Below are 9,958 nucleotides of genomic sequence, written 5' to 3'. Positions count from 1 at the left end.
GCCCATTTTCCTTGGTGGTGTTCTCTGTGGGTGGGAGAGATCAGAAAAATCCCTGAGTGTACTTAATCCCAGATGCTCTTCTGCACGCACAAGAATCAACAGTACCCTACATACGGCAAACTCTCAGGTCGCTGTGGGTCTGCAGGGCCCCTGCACTGTGGCGAGCTACCGACGGAGCACCTGTTACGGAGCCATGTCCTCAGGTAGACCCAGACTGACCCAGCTGTGACCGGAGCGCTCCCTCCAGGAGCTGGAAGATTTACTTCTGTGATGAGACACTCGATTTCCCATAATTGTTCGGGTATGACATTAGTTAATTCCTAGAGCAATAACTCCAAAATTTATGAAAGTATAATTCAGATATGCATGCACATGCCTATAAACATTTGTTTATTTATTCATAGAATCTTTACAAAACAGCCAGAAAAAGGAGCATGACATTTTCAGAAGGGAGGATAAGAAAGGTTTAGAATAGTAACTTCAGGATGCCGTTGAAAAGAAAATTCACACCTATCTTATTTAGGAGATTAAACTGCGAACCTTATAAATTCGATGAGAAGCAGTAATTAGATGATGTTAAAAGTCCCCGGTCCCTGAGGGATTGCATGAGTATGTCTCACATTTCCTCCTGACGGGGGTCTCTCCACAGCAGTCTTCTCAGAGCCCACTTAACCTCTTTGTTTCTCAAGGTGTAAATCAGAGGGTTAAGCGAGGGTGTCACTACAGTATAGAAGAGGGTGAGGAATCTACTGTGGTTCTGTGTGTACTTGCTCTTGGGTTGGATGTAGACAGAAATTATAGTCCCGAAGAACAAAACCACAATAAGGAGGTGGGACCCACAGGTCCCAAATGCTTTCCTCCTGCCTTCCGCGGATTTTATCCTCAGCACACTTCTAGCGATGCAGCCATAGGAGACCAGAATAAGCCCCAGAGGTATAACCACGTAGAGGACACTTGCTACGGAGAGCTCATTTTCCAGGAAGGTTGTGTTCACGCAGGCAATTTTAATCAGGGCAGGCTCCTCACACATAAAGTCGTCCACTCTGTGGTGGCTGCAGAGAGGCAACTGGAAAATGAGGATGGTCTGAACCGTGGACTCCACAAAACCACTGATCCAGGCCACAGCTGCAAGGTGCCGGAGAAGCTTCGGGTGCATGATCACGCCATAGTGCAGGGGTCGGCAGATGGCATTGAAGCGGTCGTAGGCCATTACAGTCAGGAGGATGCACTCGGTGGAACCCAGCCCCAACGCAACGTAAAGCTGGATCACACACCCAGTGTAGCTGATGGTCTTCTCAGGGCCCTTGAGATTCCACAGCATTTGTGGAACGATGCTGGTGGTGAAGCAGAGGTCCAGGAAGGAGAGATTAGACAGAAAGAAGTACATGGGCTTGTGGAGCTTGGGGTTCAAGTAGGAGACCAGTATGATCGCTGTGTTCCCCACCAGTGTCAGAACATATATGATAGAGACAACCAGAAAGAGGATCGTTTCCAGCTGGGGCTGGTCAGAAAAGCCCAGCAAGATAAAACCTGCCAGATTGCTAGAATTTGTCCCTTTCATTCCTTCTTAATTGTGAGTCACCTTTTTTTGTCATCCTTCTTCTATTCCTACGGGAATAAAATCAGATATCATAAGCACTGGAAAAGTAACAAACTGAGTAAAATGGGCATTTGGATGCCAGAATTATATATAGGGAAAGAACAGACAAGGATAAAATTATGCAAAATAAAAAATATAATAAGTTGACTTGTTAGGTAGACGGAAGGACAAAACCCATAGTCGTGAAAACATTAAATGCATTAGAAGGAAATATACAAACATATAATAGACATTATAATCATATACTGAAACAGATTTGAAATGTATATCAGACTATCTGAAGATAAAATACATAGACCATCAACGCACATACTGTGAAAAAGCAAAGAAATTGAAAAGATTAATTTTTTTTATAGAGAGAGATACATGATAGAAAATAGATGTAACAGATAAATTGAAAGATAGATCTATTTATGGTGACTAACATAATATAATAAAAAGATATTTTAAAAAATAAATAAATAAAAAAGAAAGATAAATCTAGTGAGCAAGGATCTGAGAGAGAAGGTGTACAGAATTGGAGACACAACGATTAGTTAAAATTTTTATACAGGAACAGCTAGACATGATTATGATTAATATTTTTTCTTTTCCTATGAAACAAATAATGACTGACCTGATAATAGCATTAGGGAAAACTTCTATCATTTCCCTATTTAAGACAGGGTCTACTGCCTTTATGAATATTGCTTACTAGAAAAATCTAACTCATAGAAGCCAACAAGCAAGCTCTCTCCACAGTGACACCTACGGCCCATGTGCTTTAATATGTTTTCATTACAAGAGCACATGAATTCAGCCATCTGATGTGATCCACTGACACTTCATAAAGTAAATTGTGTAAAATTCATCAGTGTCCCTTAAACTATTAGCTTGCACAGATTAGGAAATGTAGTTATGAACATTTGTCCCTCTGAATGGTTGGCTCTGGGGTTTCCAAAATGACTGTGGTAGATGGATTACCTGTGGGGTCAAATCTGAACAACTTTCTTGTAAATAACAAATAAAAGTCTCCAATGAAAATTTCTGATTTTCTCTTAACTATCTTTTTTTAAATAATTTTTTATTATGTTATGTTAGTCACCATACAGTACATCCCTAGTTTTTGATGTAGTGTTCCATGATTCATTATTTGCATATAACACCCAGTGCACCATGCAATATGTGTCCTCCTTAATGCCCATCTTGACTAGAAAATAAAAATATATTTCTAAAAGCCCTCAGCCCTTATACCTGGTCTGAGGTAATCATTACATAATCCAGTTTAAAGGGAATAAGTTGTTCATTTTCCTCGGCATTCATGGCAATGATCAGTTGCATTTTGAACTTTTGTTGAGATGAAACCCTTATGTGTTTCCAGTAGAGGACAACCCTTCTTCCAGAATGGTAGCAATGAAAGGAAACTGATACTAGTGGTCACATTCTTTGGCATTTTTCTCCCTGACCAAGTACTTTGGTGCTAAAATCAAACCCTGAGTGCCATGATGCCCCCCAAACTGACCGTGGCTTCGACTGCTGGGCTTCCTTGCCCTTACAGTAAGGAGAGAAAGTCAGGGCTGCTGTGTGTCCATGAGAAAGACAGCAGGTGAGTGACCTCACTCTGCTTGATACAACTCTCCATCATCACGATGTTTTCCTGGGGTATTTCTGTTCCAAGAATAACCATTATTTTCCAAGGAGACTCCACAATGAAACTCTGCTTTCACATTTCTATTAACTGAGATGCTGATGAGGCGATTTGCATCTGAAATGAGAAGGAGGTAGTCACTTTTCTATGACTAAAAATATAGTAAGTGTTGCGCCACATGCTCACCTGATTCTGTTCAATGCTAAAGGGAACCAGCTCTGGATTCCCTCCACTTTTAAAATAAATTTCCTTTATCTTTTCCATACATGAGAAAAAAATCCGTACCTTCTAGAAGAATGACCATCAAGCTGTAGCAGCTGTTGATGGTTGTGAGTAAAGTTCAGTCCTGGTCACAGATCTGGGACAGGGAGCGGGGAAGCCACAGGTGGGCAGTCTGTCAGCTCACCCTGTCCTGCAGGTGAATGGAGGTTGGCTTGTTCACTCAGCACGTGTCTCTGGAGCTCCTTCCCAGGCAGCTTTCCATCTATATCAGAGGGAGAGACAGGTCTCTGGAGAGAGAAGAGCCTCAGGGGCTTGTGCTTCTGTTTCACTGGAAGACAATTGATAATATGCCACCTTCTGAACACACACAAAGGTACATACACATAACAGGTATCTCTGTTATCATAATGGCTGCCTCTGTCCTCAGTGACAGGATGGCAGATGGAGGGGCAGTCAGAGCCTACTTCAGCTGTACTCACTGTGCACTGTGCAAGGCCAGGAAAGCTACACACCTACTTTCTACAACATGGGTTGGTGTCTCCCTGCTGACACCAACGTCCTCAGACTCCTGAGATTCTACAGGATGGGAAATGGCACTATTTGGCTATGAACATGTTTTTTCCTCCAGGAAAAGTGAAGAATGACCCTAAAGACAATTTGGAGATCATCAGGGCTGCCCTTCCCACCACAGGCCTGGAGGAGGGGGGCAAGGCTGTTGCCTCTACAGTCTCAAAGGGGAACCAGCTCTGTGGTGGACATTGCTTGGGCAGGAGGGCAACACCATGGCAGACGCAGGGGCTGAACACTGATGCCCCAGCCAACCTGGAGGCCAGAGCATCAAGGCAAAGAGGATCATTTGAACCCTTAAATTTGAATGGAATTTGTCTCTTGTTTTCTTGGGCACTCAAGCACTGCAAATATGTGCATGTAAACCATCTTTGAAACCATAAAGAAAGCAATGAAGTTGGAAAATTGTTTCTGCTTCCTTTGCTTGCAATGGTATTATTCCTGATGACAGGATTGCGTTTATATTTGCATTTTGGAATGTGTTGATCTATTCATGTCATGATTACATGGACATGATTGCTATTAAAAATAAATCTTTGTGGGAGGCAAGATGGCAGCAGAGTAGGAGACATCATTTCACTGGGTCCCTCGAGCTTAGCTGGATATTTATCAAACCACGAATTCAACCTGAGATGCAAGAAGATTTATCTAGATCTCTACAAACAGAAAAAATGACTACTTTTTGCAAGGTAGGAGGTGCAGAACCTTGCATCTTCAGGGAAAATACCAGAAGATAAATGGAGGGGGGTGGAACCCTCCATAAACTGCCCACCAGAAAGTGATATAATACCAGAGCAAAAAGTCAGGACCCTTGGAAATCTGTTCTAGTAAGAGGCACCCCCTTCTGAAAAGGGCACAGGGGATGAATAGGGCAGAATTCTAAGTGGATCATTGTGGTCTCAGGATTCCAGGAGACTCAGAAAGAATGGGAAAGCCTGAACCAATAGCGTGCCCAAGCAGTGAAGTAGGGAGACTGGTTATGATCAGTGAGCCCAGAAGGGACTCTCAGCTCCCGTCACCATAAACTCCAAGCTGGGCCAGTAGGGAGACAGCCCTCTTCCTGACCACCCTGAAAAGGACTAAAAGGTGTGGGCTGTTTAACATCCTAGGGAAAATATAAAATGGCTTGCACCCTCCATAGGACAACAGCTCTCTGGGCGGTGTGGCCCATGAAAGGACACTGAAGCAGCACCCAGCCATGACAATTGCAAAGTCACAAAGGACAAAGATGCTCACGGGTCCCCGGAACTGCCTTGGGAGAATTGCAGTGGGTAAAAATAGTGCAGCTCTGTGGAGTTTCATATACACAGAAGTGGAGATGGTTTGACTTGGAATTTATTGAAGAAAGGGGACCGCAATCTTGTGGCTCTGGGCCAGAGATTTCCATACAGCCATATTTGCTCTGACCCTCTGAAGAGAAGTGGAAAACCACCAGGGAACAAAAGTCACACGAAAGACAAGCTCACATTATTCCCACCTCCCTGATGAGGGGTGAGGCAACTCCACCCAGGCAAATCAGGAACAGGCAGATGACCCTGCTTTGTCCACCCTGAAAGATTATAATCTCTCTCCCCACTGTTTTAATTTTTATTGTTTTGGATCATCTTGGCTTTTGTTGCGTATCTACGGTAGCTTCCGACCACTTTGTATATTTTCTAGGGTGCATTTTGCTTGGGTTGTTGTTGATATTTCAGACTTTGTTCAGTTGCTCAACCATCCCTCAACAGAATAACTAGAAGGAGGAATTCTCAACAGAGAAAAGGACCAGAGATAATGTCCTCTGCCACAGAAATAATGGATATGGATATAAGCAAGATGTCAGAGATAGAATTCAGAAGAGCAATCCTAAAGTCAATAGCTAGGCTTGAAAAAAGCATTAGTGACAATATAGAATCTCTAAGGACAGAAACGAGATCTAATCAAGCTGAACAACAACAAAAGGCTATGAATGAGATGCAGTCTAAACTGGATACTCTAAATGCCAGGGTAAATGAGGCAGAAGAGAGAATCAGTGATCTAGAAGATAAGCTGATAGAAAGGAAGGAAGCAGAGGAAAATAGGGATAGGCAGCGAGCAAATCATACCTGAGAACTTCCCTAATCTAGGGAAGGAAATAAGCATTCGTGTCCAAGAGGCAGAGAGGACCTCTCCCAAAATGATTAAAAATAGATCAACACCCCCACATATAATAGTGAAGCTTGCAAATCTTATATTCAAGGAAGCTATCCTGACAGCAGCTAGGGGGAAGAGATTTATTATGTATGGAGGGAGGAACACCAGAATAACATCACACCTGTCCACAGAAACCTGGCAAGCCAGAAAGGGCTGGCAAGACATATTCAGGTTACTGGGGTGCCTGGGTGGCTCAGTCGTTAAGTGTCTGCCTTTGGCTCAGGGCATGATCCCAGGATCCTGGGATCGAGCCCCACGTCAGGCTCCGTGCTCCACTGGGAGCCTGCTTCTTCCTCTCCCACTCCCCCTGCTTGTGTTCTGTCTCTCATTGGTTGTCTCTCTCTCACTCTGTCAAATACATAAATAAATAATCTTTAAAAAAAAAGACATATTCAGGTTACTAAATGAGAAGAACATGGATCCCAGAATACTTTATCCAGCAAGGCTGTCATTCAGAATGGATGGAGAGATAAAGAGCTTCCAGGACTGGCAGAAACTGAAAAAATATGTGACCACCAAGCCAGACCTGCAAGAAATATTACAGGGGATTCTATAAACTAAGAAACACCCCAAGAGTAATACAGACCAGAAATTAACAGAGATAATCTATAGAAACAGGGACTTTATAAGCAATACAATGGCACCAAACTCAAACCTTTCAATAGTTACTTTCAATGTGAAGGGACTGAATCCTCCCATTAAAAGACACAGGGTTTCAGATTGGGAAAAAAATGCGGAACCTATCAATATGCTGTCTACAAGAGACTCATTCTGAACCTACAGGCCCCTCCAGATTGAGTCATGGGTTGGAGAACCATTTACTATGCCAACAGACCTCAAAACAAAGCTGGGGTAGCAATCCTCATATCAGAAAAATTAGATTTTGAAGCAAAGACTCTAGTAAGAGATGTAGAGGTACACTATATCATACTTAAAGTGTCTATCCAACAAGAAAATCTAACAATTGTAAATATCTATGACCCCAACACAGGAACAGCCAATTAAATAAACCAACAAATAACCAAAATAAAGAAACCTATGGATAATAATGCATTTATAGTAGGAGACATCAACACTCCACTCACAGCAATGGACAGATCATCTAAGCAGATGATCAACAAAGAAACAAGGGCTTTGAATGAATGACATGGGCCCAGATGGACTTTGTAGATATATACAGAACATTCCATCCTAAAACAACAGAACACTCATTCTTCTCAAATGCACATGGAACATTCTCCAGAATAGATCACATACTGGGTTACAAATCAGGTCTCAACTGATACCAAAAGATTGAGAGGATTCCCTGCCTATTTTCAGACCACAATGCTTTGAAACCGGAACTCAACCACAAGAAAAAATTTAGAAGGAATGCAAACACGTGGAAACTAAAGAGTAGCCTGCTAAATAATGAATGGGTCAACCAGGAAATTAAAGAAGAACTCGAACAGTTCATGCAAACCAATGAAAATGAAAACACATCAGTTCAAAACCCATGGAATACAGCAAATGCAGTCCATAGAGGGAAGTACATAGTCATCCAAGCCTCTCTCAAAAAAGAAGAAAAATCCCGAATGCACAAGTTAACCTTACACCTAAGGGAGCTGGAAAAAGAACAGCAAATAAAACCTAAACCCAGCAGGGAAGAGAAATAATAAAGATTAGAGCAGAAATCCATGAAATAGAAACCAGAAGAGCAGTAGAACAGATCAACGAAACTAGAAGCTGGTTCTTTGAAAGAATTAATAAGGTTGATAAACCTCTGGTCAAACTTATCCAAAAGAAAAAAGAAAGGATTCAAATTAATAAAATCATTAATGAAAGGGAGAAATGATGACTAACACCAAGGAAATAGAGACAATTGTTAGAACCTATTACCAGCAGCTATATGTCAACAAATTAAGCAATCTGGAAGAAATGGATGCCTTCCTGGAAACTTATAAACTACCAAGACTGAAAAAGGAAGAAATAGACAATCTGAACACACCAATAGCCAGCAAGGAAATTGAAACAGTAATCAAAAACCTCCCAGAAAACAAGAGTCCAGGGCCAGATGGCTTCCCTGGGGAATTCTACCAAACATTTCAAGAAAAAATAATATCTATTCTACTGAAGGTGTTCCAAAAAATAGAAACGGCAGGAAAACTCTCAAATTCGTTTTATGAGGCCCTGATCCCAAAACCAAAGACCCTATCGAAAGGAGAATTACAGACCAAAATCCCTGATGAACATGGACTCCAAAATATTCAACAAGATCTTAGCCAATAGGCTCCAATAGTCCATTAAAAGGATTATCCACCAGGACCAGATGGGATTGATTCCTGGGATGCAAGTGTGGTTCAACATTTGCAAATCAATCAACATGATACAGCACATTAATTAAAAAAGAAAAAGACAAGAACCATATGATCCTCTCAATTGATGCAGAAAAAGCATTTGACAAAATACAGCATCCTTTCCTGTTTAAAACTCTTCAAAGTATAGGGATAGAGTGAACATACCTCAATATCATTAAAGCCATCTATGAGAGGCTCACAGCGAGTCATTATCAGTGGGGAAAAGCTTTTAGATTTCCATATTCCTTAAGGTCAAGAATATGACAAGGATGCCCACTCTCACCATTATTGTTCAACATAGTACTAGAGGTCCTAGCCTCAGCAATCAGACAACAATGAAAAAGAAATAAAGGGCATTCAAATTGGCACAGAAGTCAAACTCTCACTCTTTGCAGATGACATGATACTTTATGTGGAAAACCCAAAAGACTCCAACCCCAAATCACTAGAACTCATACAGCAATTCAGCAACGTGGCAAAATATAAAATCAATGCACAGAAATCAGTTGCATTTCTATACACTAACAATGTAACTGAAGAAAGAAAAATTAAGGAATCTATTCCATTTACAATAGCACCAAAAATGATAAGATACCCAGGAATAAACCTAACCAAAGAGGAAAATACCTGTACTCTAGAAACTACAGAACACTTACGAAAGAAATGGAGGAAGACACAAAGAGATGGAAAAACATTCCATGCTCATGGATTGGAAGAATAAACATTGTGAAAATGTCTATGCTGCCCAGAGCCATCTACATTTTCAATGCCATCCCTAGCTAAATACCAGCGACATTTTTCACAGAGCTGGAACAACCAATCATAAAATTTGTATGGAACCAGAAAAGACCCTAAATCTCCGAACCAGGGGAATGTTGAAAAAGAAAACCAAAGCTGGGGGCATTACAATGCCTGGCTTCAAGCTATATTACAAAGCTGTGATCATCAAGACAGCATGGTATTGGCACAAAAACAGACACACAAACCAATGGAACAGAATAGAGAGCCCTGAAATGGACCCTTAACTCTATGGTCAACTAATCTTTGACAAAGCAGGAAAGAACACCCGATGGAAAAAAAGAGAGTCTCTTCAATAAATGGTGCTTTGAGAATTGGACAGGCACATGCAGAAGAATGAAACTGGACCATTCTCTTACACCATACACAAAGATAAACTCCAAATGGATGAAAGATCTCAGTGTGAGACAGCAATCTATCAAAATCCTAGAGAAGAACATAGGCAGTTACCTCTTTGACATCGGCCACAGCAACTTCTCTTAAGATATGTCTCTAAACGCAAGGGAAACAAAAGCAAAAAATGAACTTGTGGGATTTCATCAAGATAAAAAGCTTTTGCACAGCAAAGGAAACAATCAACAAAACAAAGAGGCAACCCACAGAATGGGAAAAGATATTCACAAATGTCTTATCAGA

At 41.3% G+C, this 9,958-nt stretch overlaps 1 protein-coding gene across 1 annotated transcript; it reads right to left on the bottom strand.

Moving 5' to 3' along the window:
* Positions 1-616: 616 nt before the first annotated feature.
* LOC113262015 (olfactory receptor 2G3-like) lies at positions 617-1,561 on the bottom strand. The gene has a single exon (XM_026508270.2). The coding sequence runs from the start codon at positions 1,559-1,561 to the stop codon at positions 617-619; it is 945 nt and encodes a 314-aa protein (XP_026364055.2).
* Between the last annotated feature and the right edge of the window lie 8,397 nt (positions 1,562-9,958).

Source organism: Ursus arctos, unplaced genomic scaffold (assembly GCF_023065955.2).
Source record: "Ursus arctos isolate Adak ecotype North America unplaced genomic scaffold, UrsArc2.0 scaffold_27, whole genome shotgun sequence".
NCBI classification, from domain to species: Eukaryota; Metazoa; Chordata; class Mammalia; order Carnivora; family Ursidae; genus Ursus; species Ursus arctos.
This window is presented reverse-complemented; position numbering and strand designations above follow the sequence as displayed.

What these genes read in the sequence shown, in the direction of transcription:
- LOC113262015 (XM_026508270.2), bottom strand. Translation starts at nt 1,561, where the DNA reads ATGAAAGGGACAAATTCTAGCAATCTGGCAGGTTTTATCTTGCTGGGC.